Genomic DNA, 27852 nt, shown 5'->3' with positions numbered 1-27852 from the left:
TTATTATTTTGTGAGGTCATTAAGGATGGTATCAAGAAATAACTGTAACTTGGAAGTGTACACATTCTATTTGTCAACATTACATCTAAATGTTGTATAAAATATATGATTAAGTATGAGAGTATTTTGGTGAAGATAGGAATGTGATTTTAGTATTCTAATGAGATAATTGCAAAGCTGTCATCAAGGCAAAGGGTGGCTATTTGAAGAATCTCAAATATAAAATATATTTTGATTTGTTTAACACTTTTTTGGTTACTACATGATTCCATATGGGTTATTTAATAGTTTTGATGTCTTCACTATTATTCTACAATTTAGAAAATAGTAAAAATAAAGAACAACCTTTGAATGAGTAGGTGTGTCCAAACTTTTGACTGGTACTGTATGTATTCCTATAATTTATCACTGTGCAACGAATAAGGTCTCTCATTGCTAATGCATTCCCTAAAACATTAATTAAGTCGTAAAGGAGAGGGGCCATTCCAATAAAACACTAGGGTATATTCTGTAGGGAATAATAAATGCTGTTAAAGAAAAGATACTGCTTCATTTTCATTAGGCACCAAATGGACGAAAATGGACTGAAACAGGGAGGGACTACCTGGGACTTGTCCAATAAGAAACATTAATTTTCATTTCCTGTTGCAAAACGATTTAAAACGCATCCATTTTGTGCCCTAATGGTAGTTCCACCCCTTGTAGAGAAGACGGTGGGCCTGATATGATAAAGAAACTTAATCAAACCATCTTAATTAATCTATTAAGCTAAAGGTCAAATTAGCATTTTAACTTCGGTTTACGAGTGGCTGTTAAAGTGATGGATAAATCAAACAAATTAATAAAATATTGTTTTTTATTTCCTGTAGTTTTGGGTGAAATCTGTTCAACACACTCCCTGCAAACTGGCCTGAGTTTAGTTGTTTGATATGTGATTTGTTGTAGTTTGTGTGTGTGTGTGTGACCAATTGTGAGTAGGGATTGACTACTAATTGGTTGATGAAGTCATTGGAAACACTTATCTTTCTCTATCTTTTTTTCTACAAAACATAGAAACGTGCCATTTTCACATATGTTTATGTTGGGGTGGTGCTGGAGAAGATTAATATTAAGTATAATGTTTTGCATAGTTTTTTATGTCATTTATCTTGTTTGGGTAATATAATTTCTTTTTTTTGTTAAGTTTAGTCACAAAATGTCTCAATTTACAGTATGTCAACCAATCAGCTGAGCAGCCTGACTTGTTTGCACCATTTATTTGAACCATACAATTTTTCAAATCATCATCGATCCAGGGGGCTCTAACAGTTCTCACAATTAGTTTCTTAACAGGTGCATGCTTGTCAACAATTTCCAAGAATAATGTTACAAATACTCCAAGTGCTGCATCTGGATTCTCCTCCTTATCCACATTAGACCAACATACATTTTTTACATCTTCAACAAAAGAGTCCTGAGGAAAAAATGTGTAAAACTCGCTTATAAATAACTTTAGTCCCTGCCTTTGGTACTTTGGCTATCCTTGTTATTGCCACAATGTTATGGTCACTACAGCCAATGGGAACTGGTATTGCTTTGGAGCAAAGCTCTGCAGCATTAGTGAATGTCACAGATTCAACACTATTGGTAAACACTCTAGTTGGTTGAGCGATAACCTGGGTCATGTTACAGGCATTAGTCACAGTAAGAAGCTTCTTCTTGAGAGGACAACTAGATGATAGCCAGTCAATGTTCAGGTCACCAAGAAAATACATTTCTCTGTTAGCATCAGAGACCTTATCTAACATCACGCACATATTGTCCAGATACTGACAGTTTGCACTTGGTGGCCTATAGCAGCACTCTAAAAGAAGAGGCTTCAGATGAAGCAGGTGAAGCTGCAACCAACTAGAGAATCTGATCAACAACCAACATATGCATCAATTCATGTCCTAACATGATAACAACAACACTGTGTATATGTCTATCTGCTCAGTGCACACTGATTTTAAAGGAAAATTCCATCCCAAAACTATATTTTGGTATTTGTTTCAATAGTCTGTTGTTGATATAGTCCCACAATGTTGTGCATGTCAGCAATCAAGTTTTCAAGATATATCCACAGATAAAACAATGAGACAGATATTTCACAGGATGTGTAAATGTGAAGCATCCCCTTGGCGTTTCCACTAGTGAGAGGAAGCCTAGTGGCAGGCAGTGGGAGAAGATGGAACAAGATGGATTTTGGTCGACATTCTGCATTCTCATCAATGAAGCATTTGATCTCAATACAGTTTTCTGTTCCCAAAACTAGAATATGTTATGAACAGAGTGGACTAAGTTTAGTAGACTTTACCCTTTGCCAAAGTTTTAAAAAAATCCATTGTTTAGGAGTGCAAAGGCGAATTGAGTTACTGCATACGTGCACTTCGCAGAGTAGGCGTTCCCTAACGGAAATATGCAAATATTTGCTAGAATGGCCAATAGGATCTTGCTAGCTTGTGCTTGGCTCCTTGCTTCTGCCCACTATGACTAATTTGTTCCCATTGGAAACGAAAGACTGTGGTCTATCTTGGGTTAGTTATAAAAATCTTTGATATAACTTTCAAAATACAGAAATACAGACAGTATGATGCTGCATTTTAAAAAGGCACAAATCACTGTCATGCTCATGAATGACTCCTAGACAGTCGTTGCCGGTCAACCCGAGCTTGCTCGTCCTCTGTCTGCCCGTTTCCGAACGCTTCCGGAGAGTAACGGAACAGAGACCCAGCCCCTCTGCCCCCCTCCTCACGTCTACAACGACTCTCTTTTCGGCTCGACTCGGAGCAGTAACCCGGCGGCCGCCCGGCTGTGCATTTCCCAAGATGGAGGTTTGCTTATGGCACTAGCATCTAGGAACGATTCTGTCTGTCCATGTGTCTCTTGCCGACGCTTTTCCGAGGAACGAACAGATTTTTGTCTTCCACCACATTGGGAATTTAGTTGGGATTGCGGTTGTTGGTGGCCACCATCATGAGCTCTGGGGAAGGAGCTGAAGAGACGTCAAAGGACGCAGCCGATGTAGCGGCGTTCTTTAAATCTGGTAAGTTCGTAAACGAACAGGGGAGGTCGGATGGTAAGAGCCGTCCCATCAAGGCGACATGGGGGGGACATTGTTCCCGATTGAGCACTGTGTTTTCGGTTTCGGCACATTGGTGGGGTGGGGGATGTTTTCAACTAAACATTCGCCCAGGGGTCCTTACTCATTTGTAGAAGCAACAATGGATCATAAATGGGTGGCTGTTATGCAGAAATAATGGTGAGAGCTGTCGTGCATTTGTTACAGTGATTAAAATATAACTAACCATGTCATCCAGGTATGAGAGCTCGCGTATGAGAGCAGCCCAACTCAGTCTACAGACTCATGCTAACTAACGTTAGCTTGGTTAGCTTTATAACCGACTCACCCCGAAATTAGCTAGCTAGCTATCGCGCTTACGTTTGGTATATACAAAGAAAATGGCTACATTAGATAGCTAGCTAATAGACTTAGTTACTACCATTGACGTTTATAAAAATAGCTAAATAACAACGACATTAGGTGCGCGAGCTATCAAACTAACCGCTAGTTAGATAGTTGCTAACCAGCCAGCTAACTAGGTAACCAAGGGACTGGGAAATCACAAACAGCTCACTGTCAGATTGCTAGCTATAAAGTTAGAGACAGATTTCATGGAAACAGCTGAAAAAGTTGATTGTTAACTAAAACATGTGTAACGTGCTAATCGTTTCAGTGCTGTCAAAATAGGAAACAATCGAGCGTGCTATGTAAACAATACCGTGGCGTGGCATACATTGCTCTGTCTGGACTGTGGCTAGGTTAGCTAGCTAGTTATAAGGTTACCCTATGGCCCAATAAGGCATATGATGCATGCATTTTATGCAATTTAGTAGATAACATATGATTTGCTAAATGAGTAGTAGTGACTGCACAATGTGTGATTGCATGGTAGATTAAATATGATCATAGCCATTTTCTCGGCTAACGTTAGTCATGCTAGCTAGCTGAGTGAGCGATGTGCAATCATCATTTCTGGGCCTATCCTGATCAGTAGATGAATAACAGCTCGCCCGTGGATATCTGACATTCTTCAATTTCCATTCCATTATTCAATTTCTGGATTCTAGACTTAAGGAGGATTTCTGTGGCTTGAATAATGAGCTCATTTTGGGTCGTGTTTATTATCTGGGGTGTATTTTTTAGTCAGATTCCGTTGCAAAGCGTTTGGTCTGTGACAAAACGTTTTGCAATGGAAATCGTTTACTGTAGGAACCAAACGGGAAAAAAACAGCGCAAACTGAACGAAACGGAGAGGGACCTACCTGAATTCGTCCAATAGAAACTGTTCTCTGTTGCAAAACGTTTTCTGTTTGGAGTAAACGGTTTCCGTTGCAAAACATTTTTTAACAGACCAAATGTTGTGCAACGGTATCCGACTAATGAATACACCCCAGGGGTATATTCATTCAGCCGATTCGGTTGCAAAACGTTTCTTAAACAAGCAGACGGACGAAATGATGAGGGATGTACCTGAATTTGTCCAATAAAAACTCCTGTTCTGTTTGCTTCTGTTTGGTTCTTAAACGGTAAACTGTTTTCGTAATGAATACACACCAAGCCTTTTGTGAACTAACACTTGCTCCTGACTTTTTTCTCTCTTACATGCTCTGACTTTGCTGATAGCTACGTTGAGGAAAAATGTACTGACTGTGATATGTGGTTGTCCCACCTAGCTATCTTAATATGAATGCACTAACTATAGGTCGCTCTGGATAAGAACATCTACTAAAATTTAAAATGTAGCAATTCCTCATAGTAGTATGATTAAGATACAACAACCATATGCTGAAAATCAAATGGGACATAGTACTTATCATTATCGCTTTATGATATCATAGATGGGTTCTATGTATTGGTGGTGCATTATAGGCCTACAATGGCTACTGTATTGCACTAAACCCCCATTGTAAAACATCTATTAATTAGATTGGCAATTGAGGCCAAGCAGTTGCCATACCAGGCGGTGATGCAACCAGTCAGGATGCTCTCGATGGTGCAGCTGTATAATTTTTTGAGGATCTGAGGACCCATGCCAAATCTTTTCAGTCTCCTGAGGGGGAATAGGCTTTGTCGTGCCCTCTTCACGACTGTCTTGGTGTGTTTGGACCATGATAGTTCATTGGTGATGTGGACACCAAGGAACTTGAAGCTCTCAACCTGTTCCACTACAGCCCCGTCGATGAGAATGGGGGCGTGCTCAGTCCGCTTTTTTTCCCTGTAGTCCACAATCATCTCCTTTGTCTTGGTCACGTTGAGGGAGAGGTTGTTGTCCTGGCACCACACGGCCAGGTCTCTGACCTCCTCCCTATAGGCTGTCTCATCGTTGTCGGTGATCAGGCCTACCACTGTTGTGTCGTCGGCAAAATTAATGATGGTGTTGGAGTCGTGCCTGGCCATGCAGTCATGGGTGAACAGAGAGTACAGGAGGGGACTGAGCACGCACCCCTGAGGGGCCCCCATGTTGAGGATCAGTGTGGCAGATGTGTTGTTACCTACCCTTACCACCTGGGGGCGGCCCATCAGGAAGTCCAGGATCCAGTTGCAGAGGGAGGTGTTTAGTCCCAGGATCCTTAGCTTAGTGATGAGCTTAGAGGGCACTATGGTGTTGAATGCTGAGCTGTAGTCAATGAATAGCATTCTCACGTAGGTGTTCCTCTTGTCCAGGTGGGAAAGGGCAGTGTGGAGTGCAATAGAGATTGCATCATCTGTGGATCTGTTGGGGCGGTATGCAAATTGGAGTGGGTCTAGGGTTTCTGGGATAATGCTGTTGATGTGAGCCATGACCAGCCTTTCAAAGCACTTCATGGCTACAGATGTCAGTGCTACGGGTCGGTAGTCATTTAGGCAGGTTATCTTAGAGTCCTTGGGCACGGGGACTATGGTGGTCTGCTTGAAACATGTTGGTATTACAGACTCAGTCAGGGGACATGTTGAAAATGTCAGTGAAGACACTTGCCAGTTGGTCAGCACATGCTCGGAGTACACGTCCTGGTAATCCGTCTGGCCCTGCGGCCTTGTGAATGTTGACCTGCTTAAAAGTCTTACTCACATCGGCTACGGAGAGCGTGATCACATAGTCATCCGGAACAGCTGGTGCTCTCATGCATGCTTCAGTGTTGCTTGCCTCGAAGCGAGCATAGAAGTGGTTTAGCTCGTCTGGTAGGCTTGTGTCACTGGGCAGCTCACGGCTGTGCTTCCCTTTGTAGTCTGTAATAGTTTTCAAGCCCTGCCACATCCGACGAGCGTCAGAGCCAGTGTAGTACGATTCAATCTTAGTCCTGTATTGACTCTTTGCCTGTTTGATGGTTCGTCGGAGGGCATAGCGGGATTTCTTATAAGCGTCCGGGTTAGAGTCCCGTTCCTTGAAAGCGGCAGCTCTACCCTTTAGCTCAGTGCGGATGTTTCCTGTAATCCATGGCTTCTGGTTGGGGTATATGGTTGGGGTATGTGGTGTACTCCTCAATGCTGTCTGAAGAATCCCGGAACATGTTCCAGTCTGTGCTAGCAAAACAGTCCTGTAGCTTAGCATCTGCGTCATCTGACCCCTTTTTTATTAACCGAGTCACTGGTGCTTCCTGCTTTAGTTTTTGCTTATAAGCAGGAATCAGGAGGATAGAGTTATGGTCAGATTTGCCAAATGGAGGGCGAGGGAGAGCTTTGTATGTGTCTCTGTGTGTGGAGTAAAGGTGGTCTAGAGTTGTTTTTCCTCTGGTTGCACATTTAACATGCTGGTAGAAATTAGGTAGAACGGATTTAAGTTTCCCTGCATTAAAGTCCCCGGCCACTAGGAGCGCTGCATCTGGATGAGCGTTTTCCTGTTGATTTATGGCCTTGTACAACTCATTCAGTGCAATCTTAATGCCAGCATTGGTTTGTGGTGGTAAATAGACAGCTATGAAAAATATAGATGAAAACTCTCTTGGTAAATAGTGTGGTCTACAGCTTATCATAAGATACTCTACCTCAGGCGAGCAAAACCTCGAGATTTCCTTAGTATTTGATTTTGTGCACCAGCTGTTGTTTACAAATATACACAGACCGCCACCCCTTGTCTTACCGGAGTCAGCCGTTCTATCCTGCCGATGTAGCGTATAGCCCGCTAGCTGTATGTTATCAATGTCGTCGTTCAGCCACGACTCGGTGAAACATAAGATATTACAGTTTTTAATGTCCCGTTGGTAGGATAACCGTAGTCTTAAATCATCCAATTTATTTTCAAATGATTGAACGTTGGCTAATAGGATTGATGGAAGAGGCAGTTTACTCGCTCGCCGTCGGATCCTTACAAGGCACCCCGATCTACGTCCACGATATCTCCGTCTCTTCCTCACGCGAATGACGGGGATTTGGGCCTTGTCGGGTGTCTGTATGATATCCTTCGCGGCCACCTCGTTGAAGAAAAAAATCTTCGTCCAATACGAGGTGAGTAATCGCTGTCCTGATATCCAGAAGCTCTTTTTGGTTATAAGAGACGATGGCAGAAACATTATGTACAAAATCAATTACAAATAACGCGGAAAAACACACATAATAGTACAATTGGTTAGAGGGCTGTAAAACGGCAGCCATCTTCTCCGGCGCTGTTAGCTCACATGGGAAGTGCTGTATCCTCATTATGACTGCAGTTAGTTCCTCTGTGCAGATGGATCCAGTCTTCCTGCTCTGAGGGAGACATGATAGACAGTCCCACTCTACAGTCTACAACCACATCCAATTTTAACCACTAGGCCCCTCAAACTCAACTCTGGACCTCGAAGCCAGTTCCACTGCATTTTTTCATTGTTCCCCTCTAATCAGGGACTGATTTAGACATGGGACACCACCAGGTGGGTGAAATTAATTATCAGGTAGAACAGAAAACCAGCAGGCTCCGGACCTCATAGGGTAAGAGTTGAATACCCCTGCACTAGGCTAAACCCTAACCTTAATCCATTAACCAAACCTTTACCCAAACACTTCCCCGTAACCTAAACCAATTGTCTACCCAAACCCTAACCTTTCCCACACCCTACCCCCTATTTATTTTGAGTTGTAGAAACTTCCTGGTGAGATTGATTAAAATGTTAATTTTTGCTTCCTTCAGCTGTTTGTCTGTCCTAGGTGTTTTGGCTCTCTCTAGTAGAAGTTGCCCGTAGGCACAGATCTAGGATCAGCTTACCTTCCCTAAAGCTTTCCCCAACTCAAAGCTGACATTAGATCAGTGTCTAGTGTCATCCTTTGTGGCTGGATTATTATGGGTTATTATTATAGGGTGTCATTGCAGTGTTTTGACCCCCCAACTAAGAGTGCTTGGAAACCAGCAGAGCTGTGCCCTGTTATCACTGCAGGCAACCAAGCTCTGATTGACAGCTGAGCTCAGGTTGAGTCGTGTGTGTGTGTGTGTCTTTGTGTGTGTGCGTCTGTGTGTGTGTGTGGATGCATGCACATTGGAGCTGGAGAAGACTCAAGCCCTCTCACTCTACAGTCAGCACTGCAATCATCTCTGTAATACGCAGCGATACTAGCATCAACACTACGGGAACAGAGATAGACTACTTCAAGCGAAGTGAAACAAGGAACTGTGTGTACAATTTCGAAGTCCTCACCTGAGTTCATAATATACTCTGAGTATACAAAACATTTGGAACACATTCCTAATATTGAGTTTCACTCCCGTCAGGGAATGTACTCTACAAGGTGTCGAAAGCGTTCCACAGGGATGCTGTCCCATGTTGACGCCAATGCTTCCCACAGTTCTGTCAAGTTGGCTGAATGTCCTTTGGGTGGTGGACCATTTTTGATACACATGGGAAACTGTTGAGCGTGAAAAACCCAGCAAGCGTTGCAGTTCTTGACACAAACTGGTGCGCCTGGCACCTACTACCATACCCCGTTCAAAGGCAATTAAATATTTTGTGTTGCCCATTCACCCTCTGATAGGCACACATACACAATCCATGTCTCAATTGTCTCAAGGCATAAAAATGCATATTTAACCTACAGTGGGGGAAAAAAGTATTTAGTCAGCCACCAATTGTGCAAGTTCTCCCACTTAAAAAGATGAGAGAGGCCTGTAATTTTCATCATAGGTACATGTCAACTATGACAGACAAATTGAGAAAAACATTTCCAGAAAATCACATTGTAGGATTTTTAATGAATTTATTTGCAAATGATGGTGGAAAATAAGTATTTGGTCACCTACAAACAAGCAAGATTTCTGGCTCTCACAGACCTGTAACTTCTTCTTTAAGAGGCTCCTCTGTCCTCCACTCGTTACCTGTATTAATGGCACCTGTTTGAACTTGTTATCAGTATAAAAGACACCTGTCCACAACCTCAAACAGTCACACTCCAAACTCCACTATGGCCAAGACCAAAGAGCTGTCAAAGGACATCAGAAACCAAATTGTAGACCTGCACCAGGCTGGGAAGACTGAATCTGCAATAGGTAAGCAGCTTGGTTTGAAGAAATCATCTGTGGGAGCAATTATTAGGAAATGGAAGACACGCAAGATCTCACCCCGTGGGGTCAAAATGATCACAAGAATGGTGAACAAAAATCCCAGAACCACACGGGGGGACCTAGTGAATGACCTGCAGAGAGCTGGGACCAAATTAACAAAGCCTACCATCAGTAACACACTACGCCGCCAGGGACTCAAATCCTGCAGTGCCAGACGTGTCCCCCTGCTTAAGCCAGTACATGTCCAGGCCCATCTGAAGTTTGCTAGAGTGCATTTGGATGATCCAGAAGAGGATTGGGAGAATGTCATATGGTCAGATGAAACCAAAATAGAACTTTTTGGTAAAAACTCAACTCGTCGTGTTTGGAGGACAAAGAATGCTGAGTTGCATCCAAAGAACACCATACCTACTGTGAAGCATGGGGTGGAAACATCATGCTTTGGGGCTGTTTTTCTGCAAAGGGACCAGGACGACTGATCCGTGTAAAGGAAAGAATTAATGGGGCCATGTATCGTGAGATTTTGAGTGAAAACCTCCTTCCATCAACAAGGGCATTGAAGATGAAATGTGGCTGGGTCTTTCAGCATGACAATGATCCCAAACACACCACCCAGGCAACGAAGGAGTGGCTTCGTAAGAAGCATTTCAAGGTCCTGGAGTGGCCTAGCCAGTCTCCAGATCTCAACCCCATAGAAAATCTTTGGAGGGAGTTGAAAGTCCGTGTTGCCCAGCGACAGCCCCAAAACATCACTGCTCTAGAGGAGATCTGCATGTAGGAATGGGCCAAAACACCAGCAACAGTGTGTGAAAACCTTGTGAAGACTTACAGAAAACGTTTGACCTGTATCATTGCCAACAAAGGGTATATAACAAAGCATTGAGAAACTTTTGTTATTGACCAAATACATATTTTCCACCATAATTTGCAAATAAATTCATTAAAAATCCTACAATGTGATTTTCTGGAATTTTTTCTCTCATTTTGTCTGTCATAGTTGACGTGTACCTATGATGAAAATTACAGGCCTCTCTCATCTTTTTAAGTGGGAGAACTTGCACAATTGGTGGCTGACTAAATACTTTTTTTCTCCTCCCCTTCATCTACACTGATTTGAAGTGGATTTAACAAGTGACATCAATAAGGAATCATATTTTTTTTAAACCAGGAATTCACCTGGTCAGTCTATGTAATGGAAAGAGCAGTTGTTCTTAATGTTTTGTATACTCAGTGTACAGTAGGCCTACTTAAGCCTTCTCACTACAGGTCTAGAGATGGACATCCCTGCTGCAGACTAAATAGACCTAGGCTGTAGTTTGTGATGTGTTAGTTGGAGTGTTACATTGTTAGGCCCCTCCCCTTTGTTTTCCCTCTCACTTCCTCCCTGTAGAACACCTCCTAGCTATGTTCCAACATGTACAGGTTCAGCACCTGCCTGCTTAGTAGTGCCTAGCCATCGGGTATGTTTTTATCCTTACTCTCCCCCTCTCGGTCTGTCATGTCTTCTCTCTGTTTGTCTCATCCTGTCTCATTCTTCTTCTCTCGCTCATTTCTGACTCTGTCTCACTCTCTCTATCTCTGTCACTCTGTCATTATCTCTCTCTCTCTTGTTTCAGACGTTGTGAGCTCAGCACACCCACTTACCTTTACACTGAGCTATAGGAGCAAAACTACAACCAGGACTATGAGTTGTCTCTCACTACATAGCTAACCCTACCCATGGCTATGACTATATAATATGATTATAACATGACAGGGTGACTATAACATGATTATAACATGACAGGGTGACTATATTATGATTATAACATGACAGGGTGACTATAACATGATTATAACATGACAGGGTGACTATAATATGATTATAACATGACAGGGTGACTATAATATGATTATAACATGACAGGGTGACTATAATATGATTATCAAAAGTGACATATAATTCACCTTTACCGTATTTAGCCTATAACACAACTATAACATGGTAATAACATTATACTAACATGATGATAGCATAACAACATAACTATAAGGAACTGCATCTCGCTCTCTCTCTTCTCCCAGCATGAGAGACTGAACCAGAGCTCAAATTCTCCCCAAGCCCACAATAATGAACAATCACACCAGAGAAGTTAGTGAAAGAAAGTGGGACGACCTCCTTTTGGTGAGAGAAAGAAGGTCTGTGTGTGTCGTGTGTGTGCGATGCCAATTTAGAAGACTGCAGAATTCACACTAACTACCACAAACGAAAAACTTGAATGATGCTACACAAAATGGAATTTATTGATTGGTTGCTTAAATGATTGATATAGATTAATGAACAGAGGAATTTAAATACATTGACACCTGCTGGCATGGTAATAGCCTGAGGATCTAAATCTGCTTCTGTTTCTCTCTGCTTAATCAGACTGTACACACCCAATATCACACTTTATCAGCTGACCTGCTTCCTTATCTTGTTCATGGGTGGTGACGCAATAGCGTGTGTGTGTTAATGTCTGTAAGGGAGGTCAGTACAGCTGCAGTGGGCCACACAGGAATGTGCAGTGCAGGTATGAGGCAGACATCAGTTATACCATGGGAACAGACTAGCGCCACACACACACACAGTCCTTGTTCTGTGAAAGTGTAGGCTGTGTGTGTGTTCTTTGATATCAACATTGTGATAAACACAGGAAACATCTCTCTTTATTACTTTGACATTTTCTCTCTCGCTCTCCTTTCACTCTCTCCTTTTTCTCTCCCTCTCTCGCTGCCTCAGAGGGTAGGGCTGACAACCAATATCAAACATCCCTCTTAGTGTGTGTGCTTGCTTGCGAGCATTAGTGTGATTTAAGTGTTTGTGTGTGTCTGTTAAAGGCGGCAGGTAGCCTAGCGGTTAAGAGCATTGGGCCAGTAAACAAAAGGTTGCTGGTTCGAATCCCCAAGCTGACTAGGTAAAAAATCTGTTGATTTGTCCTTGAGCAAGGCACTTAACCATAATTGCTCCTGTAAGTCTGGATAAGAGTGTCTACTAAAATACTAAAATGTAAGTGTTAAATATAACCGTGTGCAACTAAAGGCTGTAATCCCAGGGAATGGTTAGATTAGAGGATAGGTCGGTGTATAATATAATTCACTTTCACCTAAACTCACCTAACACTTTCACCTAAACTCACCTAACACTTTCACCTAAACTCACCTAACACTTTCACCTAAACTCACCTAACACTTTCACCTAAACTCACCTAACACTTTCACCTAAACTCAGAACACACACACTCTAAATCACACTCTAATGCTGTTAGTCAGGACAGTCCGGTACACAGTACATACACTAGTGCTCTCTCTCTCTTCTCCATGTTCATCTCTTTCCTCTCCCTCTCTATCAGACTTTCTCTTTCCAGAGCTGTGTGTGTGTGTGTAGAGGAGCAGTGACTTTGGGGTGAACTCCCCTGTGCTAACACATGTCTGAGTGTCAGATCGATTTACCCCAAACCTCGCCCCATACACACACATGGTGTGTGCTGGCCACAGCACTCCACTGTCTGAACTCAGGCGTCATCTCTTAATCCACATTGTATGCAGGTTTCCTGTTTATACTGGATTCAATTCATTCAACACACTAGCTTAAAAAACACCCCTCTGATTGTTCCATACACTAAGTTTTGTCTAGAATTGTGTCTTGCTTCACCAAACATTGTATTTGTCAGACTCAGTCATGCTAATGAAGCTTGATTGAAATGTTTTTAATTGAATAGCGAAAGACTCCAGATTGATTGGTTGGTTGCATGGAGACAGAGAGAACTATTGCATGGAGACTGCTCCTATTTTAAAGTGACACCAGAACAAGAGAGAGGTAAAGTAGGACAAGTCCTCATGGACCATTATGCTCTTTCTTTGTCTCTAGGCCACTGGTGAGATTTAAAGTGCTGTCTCACTCTCTTTCTCTCTGTTCTTTATCCTTCTATCTATCGTGATCAATAGCATTGGTATGCTGAATTGAGAGGGGTTCAGTGTGTGTGACTGTGTGTATGTGACTGTGTGTATGTGACTGGTGTATGTGGGTGAGTCGCAGTGATGAGTAGCCCTGCAGAGAAGTCGAGGGGGAACGAGGCCTATAAAACGTGTGTGTTCGTTTGCAGGTTCGCTCGTCCGTAATGTGCTGTCTATAGCCCCAGTAAAGAGAGAGTGAGTAACAGAGAAAAGCTGTGTGTACCAGACGGACGGTGACACCATCCTGAATCATACCGACTGTTTAGAAGGTCAGAGGTAGAGCGAGTTCTAGGGTGTTTTAGAGGGGAGTGGGCTACCGTTCTGACTTCTGACTGTGCTCTTAGTTCTGCTTTGTCATTTCCTTTATGACTGTTCCTGTTCCTGTGTGTGTGTAGGCCTATGTCTATGTTAGGCTGTCAGTAAATGGATGACGTAGCACTAGGTTGGCCTCGCGCTCTTCACTTCACTTCAAGTGTGTGTTTGGGGAGAGTGTGTATCTCAATAGATTAGCCCACTTCTGATCCTGACAAACCTCTTGGTTTCTCTCTCTGGGACCTGAGACACCTCCACACCACGTGTGTGCGTTTGTTTGTGTGTGCGTCAGTGCATGTTTGTGTGGGCTATCTGTTGTTTTTATCTTCATACTATTAGAACTGTGGTGTTATGCAGTTAGATAACTGTGACTCTAGCTGGTACTCCAAGGATGTACTGTATGTTAAGGTTTAGTCTTTTCATTATAGCGTCTGTCTGTCGTAGGGAGAAATTCCATGAATGGAGTCTGGGGAAAGAAATAAAAATGTGTGTGTGTTAACACACTGCGATTCACTGCTCCCTTCATGTATCCCATCACCCAACACTCAGCGGTGAGGACACAGCGTCCACAGGAAGTGTGTGTCAGAGAGAGCATGTGTTCAGACACACACACACACACAGGGAATGATGTGCTAGTGATTCGTCAGCCCAGAGGGTTGTTGATGTTCACAGCACGTGTGTTTAGTGGCGTCTTGGTTAGCTAGCTAGCACATTAGCATGTTAGCTATCTTCCACAGGTCAGAAGGGCTCTTACTGGCACTAGTTAATGGATTGATTCATGTTAGGCCAGGTGTTCACTCACCTGGGGTGAAGCCTATTCAGCAGTGCAACATGTTGCTAAACATTTAGCAATAGAAAACGTTTTAAAACAAAAACTTGAGTTTATGTTGTTCCTAATGAATACACTGCTGGTGTTCCAGGTCTGAACCAGTCCCTGAAATACTGTATCTTGTCCAGGCCTGGAGTTGATTAGCTTGGTAAAGACACAGAACTGATTACCTACTGTATACCTGATAGTGATCTTTCTTTCCCCAGACGGTTCCCTCCAAAAAGAGCCCAAAGGGGACTTGTCAAGTCAGCTACCAGGTAGGATGACACACACACCAGCGTTCTGTGTTCCTGTGATCTACCCTCCCTTCCCTTTTCTCTCGTTTTCTTTCACTGTTCCGTCTGGCACACTGTTCCATTGATGTCTGTCTTTCACAGCGATGTGTGTGGGTTTAGTGTGTTTTGACTGGGAGTGTCTCCCCTGAAGTGTCCCCCTCCCCCTCATCTCACCAGTCCTGTCTAAAATGTATTTGTTTTACTTCCTTGTTTGTAGGCAGGGTTATAGGTTGGGCCTATTGTTCTGTATCATTCACCAGTGATGTCACTGCTCTGCCCTGTAAAGTGTTAAAATGTGTGATGTCATCTAAGATATGAGAGTTAAAACCAGTCCATCTGGTGGCCTGCTCTCTCTCCCACTAGTCACACTGGGAGATGGTGAGAGGGAGGGATGGAAGGACAGAGGGTGGAGAGTGATGGAGGAAGGGGGACCCTGGTCCCATATGGCTCAGTTGGTAGAGCATGGCGCTTGCAACGCCAGGGTTGTGGGTTCGATTCCCACGGGGGACCAGTACTAGGAAAAAAGTATGCAGTGTATTCAGTCACTAATGGAAGTTGCTCTGTATAAGAGCGTCTGCTAAATGACAAACATTTAAAATGTAAATGTAATATTTTTGGTCCCTGACAGATGTTTGTTTAGGAAGAGGTTGTTAGGGATGGCTTACTCTCTCTCTCTCATTTCAAGGGGCTTTATCGGCATGGGAAACATATGTTTACATTGCCAAAGCAAGTGAAATGGATCAACAAAAGTGAATTAAACAATAAATGAACAGTAAATATTACACTCACAAAAGTTCCAAAATAATAGAGACATTTCAAATGTCATATTATGTCTATATACAGTGTTGTAACGATGTGAAAATAGTTAAAGTTCAAAAGGGAAAATAAATAAACATAAATATGGGTTGTATTTACAATGGTGTTTGTTCTTCACTGGTTGCCCTATTCTTGTGGCCACAGGTCACAAATCTTGCTGCTGTGATTGCCCTCTGTGGTTTTTCACCCAATAGATATGGGAGTTTATCAAAATCCTGCTCTCGCTCTCCCTCCAGGTCATTGAGGGTAACCCTGGCCTGTGTCTCAGTCAGTTACTCTACCCTGTTATTAGAGGTCTGGGTGGATGGAGAGAACGACATTGTGATATTCAGCTGGCACACAGACATTTCTGGGGAAAACAGGATGATCAGAGGGAAAGAGAAGGAATAGGGGAGAAAAGAGTTAGAATAAGTAAATAGGCAAAGGAGAGAGCGAGGGACTAGCAGAGAAAAGATACAGAGAGGTGGAAAGACAGATTTGAAATCTATTATCAATGCTGGTCACTAGCTACAGAAATCTATTATCAATACTGGTCACTAGCTACAGAAATCTATTATCAATGCTGGTCACTAGCTACAGGGCTATTTTTGAAAGTGTGTGTGTGTGTGCCAGCTGTACCCACAGTGAGGGCATTGTTAGAGTGCCATAGCTGTGGCTGATCAGCCAATAAGATCGCCCACTCAGTCTCCGGAGCCAATAGGATCACCCCGTCTGTTTTAGCGACCAATCAAATCTCTGTAGGGCAACAAGACGGAGATAGGGAGAGAGAGAAATAAAGGGAGTGTGAGAGTGCATTGTGTCTAGTAAATAATTACTAGCAACAATCTGGTTGATGAACGGTGGAGGGAGGGAGAAATGAGTTCTTATGCCCTGAGGAAACGGAACATTAAGAGTAAGAGGGAGAAAGAGACCACGAGGGAGAGGGGGAAGGACAATAGTGAGACAGACAGTAGTGATGCGAGGGTTGACTCATAACGGGGTTATAGCTGCGGGGCGGGAGGGTTTAGGGTCATTAAATATTGTGTGGATGAAGGGCTAGTTTAATAAAGAGAACAATACCTTAAAAAATCCATCATTGGATCATTCTTGTCATTTTATATCTATAGGCTAAATTTAGGTTTTTCTTTCATTATCCTAAGTTGAATGCACCAATTTGTAAGTCGCTCTGGATAAGAGCGTCTGCTAAATGACTTAAATGTAAAAAAATATATATATGTATATTTTAGGCTTTCTGGGATTAGTGCGTAAGCCTAAACTTTAGGGCCTAATGGTATGGGTGCCAATAGCCTACAGGCCAATCACCAAATCAGGGCTGGCGTTATGGGCGGGCCTTAGGGGGCCTGGCCCGCCCTACCGTATCTCCTTGCCCGCCAACAGAGAGATGCATACATTTCAGGTAAAGCATCCGAGCAAGCAAAACAGCACCCCTCTGTCTCAGAATGTGTAGACCATGTATCTGATGCTGTAGGGACCAAAATAGTATGGCATGTCATACTATTTCTGTCCAGACAGCATCAGATACATGGTCTACTTTTTCTGCCCATTCCAGACCCGGCGGCAGAACGAATCAGTTGGACAGGCTTTTGATTTCCATAGGGGGGCACGTTTTTTCACGGGACCTCCTGTGTGTGAACACGCTTGCTCATTCACCATTTTTTAAATGGCTGTAATAGGAAAGACCATAGAGTACCACAGTATGAGTCATAATACCCAGAAAACCTAGCAGTCAAACAGGGAAATGGTTCCAATCATTTTTACACCATTCATTTTTTTCATAGGGGATTTTAGAAACAGTTAAAATAAGGGCTGTGTTTCGTGTAGGCTTTCCCTGGCGTGACGTTTTCATAACCATGTATATCTCTCTCTTGGGCAAGGTAACTTTTATCAATATATTCTGCTCTTTACTCGCAGAATCGAACATTTCAATTAGCATTAAAGTAGACTAATGCAAAACTACAAATCCCTGCAAGCTCAAGAACGTCATCTCTAGCTGACACCTTTGCTAACAGGTATTGTGTCAATTTAAAACTTGCACAAGACTGTTCACAGAATTGTCAATTTTAAGAAATGTAGCCAATTTATTAATTACTACATTTAGCTAACATTAGATAATTAATCCAGAGATTCTTACCTTTGCCTCGAATTCGGCAGTCTCGTCCCGATCATCATGGCATTTGTAGTTCTTCATGATAGCCACATTAGCAGCTATTTAGCATTTTATTTTGGGGGTGTAAATACAGGCGAATATATTGATGTCCTAGAGAGATTTACACGGTAATCAAAACGTCACACCAGGGTAAGCGTACATAAAACACAGCCCTTATTTTAAGGGCTCCCGAGTGGCGCAGCGGTCTAAGGCACTGCATCTCAGTGCTTGAGGCGTCACTACAGACCCACTGGTTCGATTCCAGGCTGTATCACAACCGGCCGTGATTGGGAGTCCCATAGGGCGGCGCACAATTGGCCCAGCGTCGTCCGGGTTTGGCCAGTGTAGGCCGTCATTGTAAATAAGAATTTGTTCTTAACTGACTTGCCTAGTTAAATAAAGGTACATTTCTAAAATCCCCTATGGGAAAAATCTATGGTGGAAAAACGATTGGAACCATTTCCCTATTTGACCACTAGGTTTTATGGGTATTATGACTCATACTGTGGTACTCTATGGTCTTTACTATTACAGCCATTTAAACAATGGTGAATGAACAAGCGTGTGCACACACAGGAGGTCCCGTGAAAAAACGTGCCCCCCTATGGAAATCAAAGGCCCGTCCAACTGATACGTTCTGCCGCCGGGTCTGGAATGGGCAGAAAAAGTTTACGTCGATCTACAGAGGCAAAAAGGACAATGTCGGAGTTTAATTCAATAAGAGAGAAATTGCGAAATGGAGAGTTGAAAATAAAGAGAAGGGAGGGCCAGAAATTAACGTTTGGGAAAGATTTGATGAAGTGGTAAAAGAGGATTATGGCAGTGTGTTATGTGTCATGATTGTGAGGCGCTATACGAATTTGACAGTCACAAGACGGGGACTTCAAATAGGCCTATGACACATCAAGGGAACTGTAGCCTACTGTTTAGATGGGTTAAATGGAAACTGAAATCTGGACACTGACTGTAGGTCTATAATCTTTCACATAGCCTTAATATTAACTCCAGCAGAATTAAGCATTTCTTGCAGTAAAATTATACACCAAATGTAGGTACAATTTTGACTAGGGAACAGGAGTGGAGAAATATGATTTCTTTCAGCATCTTGAGAGAATAAGAATGCAATTAGATACCATCTGTAGAGGTGCTATCTTTGTCAGCATCATAAAAGCTGATTAGTATTTCAACCACAAAATATGCATCCAAGCTGAACTGAAATCTAATCAGAAACATGTTGGGTCATTTTCACAGCTTTCTATTTCCTTACAACCGGTCAAACGTATGTCATTTGGAAATTTAGCACAAAAAATCTTTCCTATAGTTTTTTACAGTTATTGCATTTTCTCCCCGGTCCCTAAACATCTTTGCTCAGCGAAAGAAGCAGAGATGACATAGAGAACTCTACCGATGTCAACTAGATTGAAGCATTCATTCTATCGAACCCAGGGAGGGCCCCAGGACCCAGTTTGGGAAACCCTGTTCTAGGGCAACATATAGTGACAGAAGAGAAGCTGGTTTCCTCAGCCACACTCAAGGTCCTAAACGATATAATAACCACAATTGATAAAATACAGTACTGTGCAGCCGTCTTCATCGACCTGGCCAAGGCTTTTGACTCTGTCAATCACTGCATTCTTATTGGCAGACTAAATAGCTTTGGTTTCTCAACTGACTGCCTCGCCTGGTTCACCAACTACTTTTCAGATAGAGTTCAATGTGTCAAATCGGAGGGCCTGTTGTCTGGACCTCTGGCAGTCTCTATGGGGGTGCTACAGGTTTCAATTCTCGGGCCGACTCTATTCTCTGTGTATATCAATGATGTCGCTCTTGCTGCTGGTGACTCTCAGATCCACCTCTACGCAGACGACACCATTTTGTATACATCTGGCCCTTCATTGGACACTGTGTTAACAAACCTCCAAATGAGCTTCAATGCCATACAACACTCCTTCCGTGGCCTCCAACTGCTCTTAAACGCTAGTAAAACTAAATGCATGCTCTTCAATCGAACGCTGCTTGCACCCGCCCGCCCGACTAGAACTACAAATACCTAGGTGTCTGGTTAGACCGTAAACTCTCCTTCCAGACTCACATTAATGTCACGATCGTCATCTACAGAGGAGGACCAAGGCGCAGCGTTGAATGCGAACATTTTATTAAATGAATGAACACACAAACAACAAAACGAAAACGTGACGTCCCTGGTTACATACACGAACCAACACGGAACAAGAAACCACAAAGAATGGAAGCCTAACGGCTACCTAAGTATGACTCCCAATCAGAGACAACGAGCTACAGCCGTCTCTGATTGGGAGCCACCCTGGCAAACATAGAAATGCAAAACATAGAAACTAACACCCTGGCTCAACATACGAGAGTCCCCCGAGCCAGGGCGTGACAGTACCCCCCCCTAAAGGCGCGGACTCCGACCGCGCCAACCAAACACAACAGGGGAGGGACCGGGTGGGCACTCCGCCTTGGCGGCGGATCCGGCTCCGGGCATGATCCCCACTCGTTCTCTAACCCCCCAAAGTACCCCTGGTCCGGTCTGGCCCTGCTGACCGGAGCTGGACTGCACACTGGTGGAGCGGATTGCTCTAGCTCCGGCGTGAAGCAGCTGACCCGTGCTGAACCAGGCACCAGTGGAACAGGCACGGGCTTTGCCGGACTGACGACGCACACCACTGGCTTGGTGTGGGGAGCAGGGACGACCCGAGCCGGGCTGACGAAACGCACCCCTGACTTGGTGCGTGGAGGAGGAATGGACCGGACCGGGCTGACGATGCGCACCCCTGGCTTGGTGCGTGGAGCAGCAACGGGCCGGACCTGGCTGACGATACGCACCCCTGGCTTGGTGCGTGGAGGAGGAACGGGCCTTACCAGGCTGACGACTCGCACCCCTGGCTTGGTGCGAGTAGCAGGAACAGGCCGGGCCGGGCTGGCGACGTGCACCGTAGGCTTGGTGCGTGGAGCAGCAACGGGCCTTACCGGGCTGGCGATGCACACCCCTGGCTTGGTGCGTGGAGCAGCAACGGGCCGGACCTGGCTGACGATACGCACCCCTGGCTTGGTGCGTGGAGGAGGAACGGGCCTTACCAGGCTGACGACTCGCACCCCTGGCTTGGTGCGAGTAGCAGGAACAGGCCGGGCCGGGCTGGCGACGTGCACCGTAGGCTTGGTGCGTGGAGCAGCAACGGGCCTTACCGGGCTGGCGATGCGCACCGTAGGCTTGGCGCGAGGGGCAGGAACAGGCCGGGCCGGACTGCCGAAGCGCACCACTGACTTGGTGCGGGGAGCAGGAACAGGCCGGACCGGGCTGACGAAGCGCACTACTGACTTGGTGCGGGGAGCAGGAACGGACCGGACCGGGCTGGCGAAGCGTACCACAGGCTCGATGCGGGGAGCAGGAACAGACCGGACCGCACTGGGGACACACACCCCTGGCCCTACGCGGGGATCAGGAACGGGCCGGACCGGACTGGTAACACACCCCAGTACCTCTCGCCGTGCCTCCACACTTTCCTTCCCCTTAGTGACCAGTGGCCCCCTTAACCTGGCGGCCTCCTCTGCCAACCCGCTGGACCGCTCCATCGCGGCCTCCTGCTGCCCCGTCGTGAGCCCCCCCCTAAAAATTTTCTGGGCTAGTCTCTCCCCCGTGGACCAGGCCTCCATGGTTCTCGCCCAACTCTCACTCCACTGCTCCCAATTCCAACCTCTCTGCTCTTCACTTGGCTTAGCCCAGTCGAGACCCCTACTCCATTGATCCCAAGTCCTTCCTCTCTCCTCTTCACGCTGCTTGGTCCAGTTTTGGTGGTTTCTTCTGTCACGATCGTCATCTACAGAGGAGGACCAAGGCGCAGCGTTGAATGCGAACATTTTATTAAATGAATGAACACACAAACAAAAACAACAAAACGAAAACGTGACGTCCCTGGTTACATACACGAACCAACACGGAACAAGAAACCACAAAGAATGAAAGCCTAACGGCTACCTAAGTATGACTCCCAATCAGAGACAACGAGCTACAGCCGTCTCTGATTGGGAGCCACCCTGGCCAACATAGAAATGCAAAACATAGAAACTAACACCCTGGCTCAACATACGAGAGTCCCCCGAGCCAGGGCGTGACAATTAAGCATCTCCAATCCAAAGTTAAATCTAGAATCGGCTTCCTATTTTGCTAAACATGCCCTCGTAAAACTGACTATCCTACCGATCCTTGACTTCGGCGATGTTATTTACAAAATAGCTTCCAACACTCTACTCAGCAAATTGGATGTAGTCTATCACAGTGCCATCCGTTTTTGTCACCAAAGCCCCATATACTACCCACCATTGTGACCTGTACGCTCTCGTTGGCTGGTCCTCACTACATATTTGTCGCCAAACCCACTGGCTCATCTATAAATCACTGCTAGGCAAATCCCTGTCTTATCTTAGCTCACTGGTCACCATAGCAACACCCACCCGTAGTATGCGCTCCAGCAGGTATATCTCACTGGTCATCCCCAAAGCCAACACCTCCTTTGGCTGCCGTTCCTTCCAGTTCTCTGCTGCAAATGACTGGAACGAACTACAAAAATCTCTGAAGCTGGAGACACTTATCTCCCTCACTAACTTTAAGCATCAGTTGTCAGAGAAGCTTACCGATCACTGCACCTGTACACAGCCCATCTGTAATTAGCCCACCCAACTACTTCATCCCCATATTGTTATTTACATTGTTGTTTATTTTGCTCATTTGCACCCCAGTATCTCTATTTGCACATCATCTTCTGCACATCTATCACTCCAGTGTTAATACTAAATTGTAATTATTTTGCGCTATGGCCTATTCATTGCCCTATTCCATAACTTACTACATTTGCACACACTGTATACAGATTTTCTATTGTGGTATTGACTGAACGTTTTGTTTATTCCATATGTAACTGTGTTGTTTTTATCGCACTGCTTTGCTTTATCTTGGCCAGGTCGCAGTTGTAAATGAGAACTTGTTCTCAACTGGCTTACCTGGTTAAATAAAGGTGAAATTAAAATTTTAAATTAAAAATGTGGGGAGTTTCTGCCATTCCTCTCTGCAGATCCTCTCGAGCTCTGTCAGGTTGAATGGGGAACGTCGCTGCACAGCTATTTTCAGGTCTCTCCAGAGATATTAGATCGGGTTCAAGTCCAGGCTCTGGCTGGGCCACTCAAGGACATTGAGACTTGTCCCAAAGCCATTCCTGCGTTGTCTTGGCTGTGTGCTTAGGGTCATTGTCCTGTTGGAAGGTGAACCTTCGCCCCAGTCGGAGGTCCTGAGCGCTCTGGAGCTGGTTGTCATCAAGGATCTCTCTGCACTTTGCTCCGTTCATCTATCCCTCAATCCTGACTAGTCTCCCAGTCCCTGCCGCTGAAAACCATCCCCACAGCATGATGCTGCCACCACCATGCTTCACTGTAGGGATGGGGGGCATTAGAGTCTTTAGGTGCCTTTTGGCAAACTCCAAGTGGGCTGTCATGTGTCTTTTACTGAGGAGTGGCTTCTGTCTGGCCACTCTACCATAAAGGCCTGATTGGTGGAGTGCTGCAGAGATGGTTGTCCTTCTGGAAGATTCTCCCATCTCCACAGAGGAACTCTGGAGCTCGGTCAGAGTGACCATCGGGTTCTTGGTCACCTCTTTGACCAAGGCCCTTTTCCCCCGATTGCTCAGTTTGGCCGGGCGGCCAGCTCTAGGAAGAGTCTTGGTGGTTCCAAACTGTGTTCTTGGGAACCTTCAATGCTGTAAAACAGTTTTGGTCACCTTCCCCAGATCTGTGCCTCGACACAATCCTGCCTCGGAGCTCTACATGCACTGTCAACTGTGGGACCTTATATAGACAGGTGTGTGCCTTTCCAAATCATGTCCAATCAATTGAATTTACCACAGGTGGACTCCAATCAAGTTGTGGAAACATCTCAAGTAGGACCAATGGAAACAGGATGCACCTGAACTTAATTTCGAGTCTCATAGCAAAGGGTGTGAATACTTCTGTAAATACGTTTTTAATTGTATTTATTTTTTATACATTAGCAAACATTTCGCTTTGTCATGATTAGGTACTGTGTGTAGATTGATGAGGATTTTTATTTATTTAACCTATTGTACAATAAGGCTGTAACGCACATTCCTGCAGTCAGCATGCCAATTACACGCTCCTTCAAAACTTGAGACATCTGTGGCATTGTGTTGTGTGACAAAACTGCACATTTTAGAGTGGCCTTTTATTGTCCCCAGGACAAGGTGCACTTGTGTAATGATCATGCTGTTTAATCAGCTTCTTGATATGCCACACCTGTCAGGTGAATGTATTATCTTGACAAAGGATAAAATGCTCAATAATAAGGATGTGAACAAATTTGTGCACAACATTTGATAGAAATAAGCTTTTTGTGCGTATGGAACATTTCTGAAATATTTTATTTCACCTCATGAAACATGGGACCAGCACGTTACCTGTTGCTTTTATATTTTTATTCAGTGTATATTAGCGGGTTAGGGTCGGGTGCAGGATGGGTTATCACATACAGTTGTGCGGTTGCGGATGGGTTATTAGCATTTACGGGCGGGTGCGGGTGAACAAACAGCTGACCCGCGCACCACTAACCGATAAGTAAAGAAAGGGGAAAAAGAGGGAAGGAGAGACAGAAAGCCAGAACGAGCTCAGTGGAGAGAGATAGATATAGAGAGAGGGAATTGGAGAGAGCGAGAGACAAAGGGGGAGATAAACGACACCGTGTGACACTGATGGAGTCTCTAGTGACAATCCTCTCTGTCTCTGTCAGGACATGCATCTATCACACACACGTTAACCTGAAACACAGACAGATTCACATCCCAGACTCCCACCCCACCCCCCTCTTTCTCTGACTTCTTTCTCACTAACTGTCTGTTAGTAATGTGTAGTGTGCGTTAAATTAGAGAATGTCATGTTTATATGGGAATCAGCATTTGGGAATCCTAGGAATTCCAACACTGCCCTCGAACACTAACCCCAGATGGAGAATGCCAGTGATGCAATGTATGTGGGCACGCCCCCTATGCTATCCCAAACCTACCATTACCCAAACCGGCCTGACCCATTCTCTCTGTCTGGCCCCTTTAACAGTTGGTTTCAGAGCAGTTTTCATGAGTTTAATCCTGACCATAACCATTATGTGATTAGCACTTTAACAGGCTCTGGATCATCATATCATATCAACGTGTGCTCTAGGGTTAGTTTGTGTGTGTGTGTGTGTGTGTGTGTACTGGTATGAAGGCAACTTCTGTCCTTCCTCTGTTTTCTCTTTCCATCTGTCTCGGTCCTGGCATGTGGCACATACTGACTGACACACATTTCTCGTCTGTGTGTTGTGTAAATTGCTCTGCGGCTGCAAGGAACTAATGCTCACTTGACCTATTGGAGCCTTCCTTAGTATACAGCCTTTAATGTGTGTCTGTGTGTGTCAAGTGTTAGTCCTACATAGAGAGAGACAGATTACGTAGGCTTTCACTCACAGCAGAGATTGATTTGGCCTTGACACACACACACACACACACACACACACACACACAGGCCTTGTTCTGATGTTGACCGTGAACACGATGCCATGATCCTCATTCTCAGGATGAACGACGTACGGAATGCTCAAGTTCAGTAACAAGGACACACACTCACACACATACTGTAAAACAGACCCTTTGTCACCTGCTCGCATAGGTATGACAGTTTCTGTAGATGCCAGACATAGATTGAAGGGATCCATAGCTACAGCTACTCTATCATGTGACTTGCTGGCCTCTGAGTAACTCCTCACCCCAATAACCCCCTCATACTCGCTCTGTCCTTCCTATCTCTCCTTCTCTCTCCTTCGCTGCTGGGGGTGGTTGTGGTTCTGTTGGTCTGTCTCTGACCATTGTCTGACCGCTGTGTTGGGGTCATGGCAGGACTAAACATTATCTTCCATGTTCTGGATGGGATGTTTACTAGAGACAGCTATATGACCCAGGACAGGACCAATGCTGGTAAGACAGGGTCTTTTATAGGGATGCTAATAGTGAACACACAGATGTGGTAGTAACACACATTGTGTATTGTAAGTTAATGGTTGAGCTGTGGTATCAATATGGTACTGTATCTATTATGGGTGTATGTCCATCTGAGGTATTACACCAACTTAGTGATAAAGACCTTCTGTCTGTATGTCTGTCTGTCTCACCATGGAATGTTTCATGGGGTCTTTGAACCACTCCTCACACTTTTTAAGCAGCTTCTCTCTAATCCCAACACGCATGCACACACACACACACAGAGAGGGCAGCAATGGCACATTTAGGGGTCCACATTCAAGGTAGGGGTGTGTGTGTGTCCACATGTCTGACCACTGTCAGGATGCCCTCATATTCCCCCCACTCTCTTATCCCTCTCACTGACACACACATACACACACACACACAGACACACACACACACACACAGACACACACACACACACACACACACACACACACACACACACACACACACACACACACACACACACACACACACACACACACACACACACACACACACACACACACACATACACACACACACACACACACACACACACACACACACACACACACACACACACAGGGAGTTAAGACGTGAGATTAAGAACAGACTGGGTAGAAGCCTGTTCCTCTCCTAAACCCACACAGGGCAGCAGTTCACACAGAAGGGGCTGCTAGCTACTTAGCTTAGCATACATTAGCCTAGCTTAGCACCACTCCTTAAAAGCAATACACTTTTTTTGTTTTATCCCAAGAAAGTGTCTCTTAGCCTTGATGAGCCTAATTTTAGCTAGCGTAGCATTGTGGGTCTAATGCTAGTTTTTCACAATGCAATGACTATCTTTTTTGTTGTAGCTTAGCATTGTATTGTAGCTTAGCTGGGAATTGTGTTAGCAGAGGAGGTAGTTCCTCATGTTCCATGGCCGGTTGGAGTAACAGACTTTGGAATACTGGGAATATACAGTACCATGCAGACGTGTTGGTACTGGAGGAGGATAACATCATCACTGGTGACCAATCACATGTGGCAGTATGCTCAGACAGGCTCCGCCCTCATCCAGCTGACAGGTATGCTGCTTGATGCCGATTGGTGCCAAACTCCTTGGGACATCCAACTCTGACATCACCCCATTGAAGTTGAAATTGAAAACAGTTAAGGTTAGGTTTAGGTAAGGCTTATGGTTAGGGTTTAGGGTGGGGACGTCCCAAGGATCCTCCTTAGCACCTACCCATCTGAAATGGCAACAGGTTCCTTTTAAATATAATAAAATGTTATTTGTCACATGCTTTGTAAACAACAGGTGTGGACTAACAGTGAAATACTTTCTTACGGGCCCTTCCCAACAATGCAGAGAGAAAGAAAATGGATAAAAAAATGGATACCCAATGAGTATACTTTTTTCTAATCCAAGATGGCGTAGTAGTGCAGTTGTGTTTTTATCGTCTGTCTGTAAATAGCCTGTAAATACCCTATTTTTCGTACATATTTCCCTATCAGACTTTTCATCCTTCTACAAGATATACTTTCCTGCAACCCGCCTCACTCAATGTGGAACGGATTCTATTATTGACTTACCTTTATCTAGAATCTAGAATCTCCAGTTGAAACTAGCTAGCCAGCTAACTAGCTACTTGCTATTTGCTATTAGCCACAGCTAGCGGTGTTTCACCCAGAACATTGGATTTTTTTCTGCGGGATTAATTTTAATCACTGGACATTGATCACCGGATATTCGGCCAGTCTGCACAGCGCGTTATCGACCCAGAACATATCAGTTTTTCCGCCGGAATCACTGAATCACTGGACCTTTAACTCCGGATTCATCGCTACCAGCTAGCTACCACCAGCCAGCTACAACAAAACGGACGCTGTGGTCTGGCTAATCATCCTGAGCTAGGCCCATCGCCCA

At 44.5% G+C, this 27852-nt stretch overlaps 1 protein-coding gene across 1 annotated transcript in view; it reads left to right on the top strand.

Annotated features, from left to right (window-relative positions):
* The first annotated feature begins 2828 nt into the window (after nucleotides 1–2828).
* Nucleotides 2829–27852, top strand: part of LOC311125070 (triple functional domain protein-like) — a 100071-nt gene continuing 75047 nt past the window's right edge. Inside the window, exons 1-2 of the mRNA XM_084158366.1 lie at nucleotides 2829–3064; nucleotides 14850–14900. Of these exons, the coding sequence (XP_084014492.1) occupies nucleotides 2995–3064; nucleotides 14850–14900 (121 nt within the window). The 5' untranslated portion in view covers nucleotides 2829–2994. The remainder of the gene's footprint in view (nucleotides 3065–14849; nucleotides 14901–27852) is intronic.

This window comes from Coregonus lavaretus, assembly GCF_964263955.1.
Source record: "Coregonus lavaretus genome assembly, chromosome: 3".
In the NCBI taxonomy this organism is placed as follows: domain Eukaryota; kingdom Metazoa; phylum Chordata; class Actinopteri; order Salmoniformes; family Salmonidae; genus Coregonus; species Coregonus lavaretus.
Note: the sequence above shows the minus strand (reverse complement) of the source record. Positions and strands in the feature narration are given on the sequence as shown.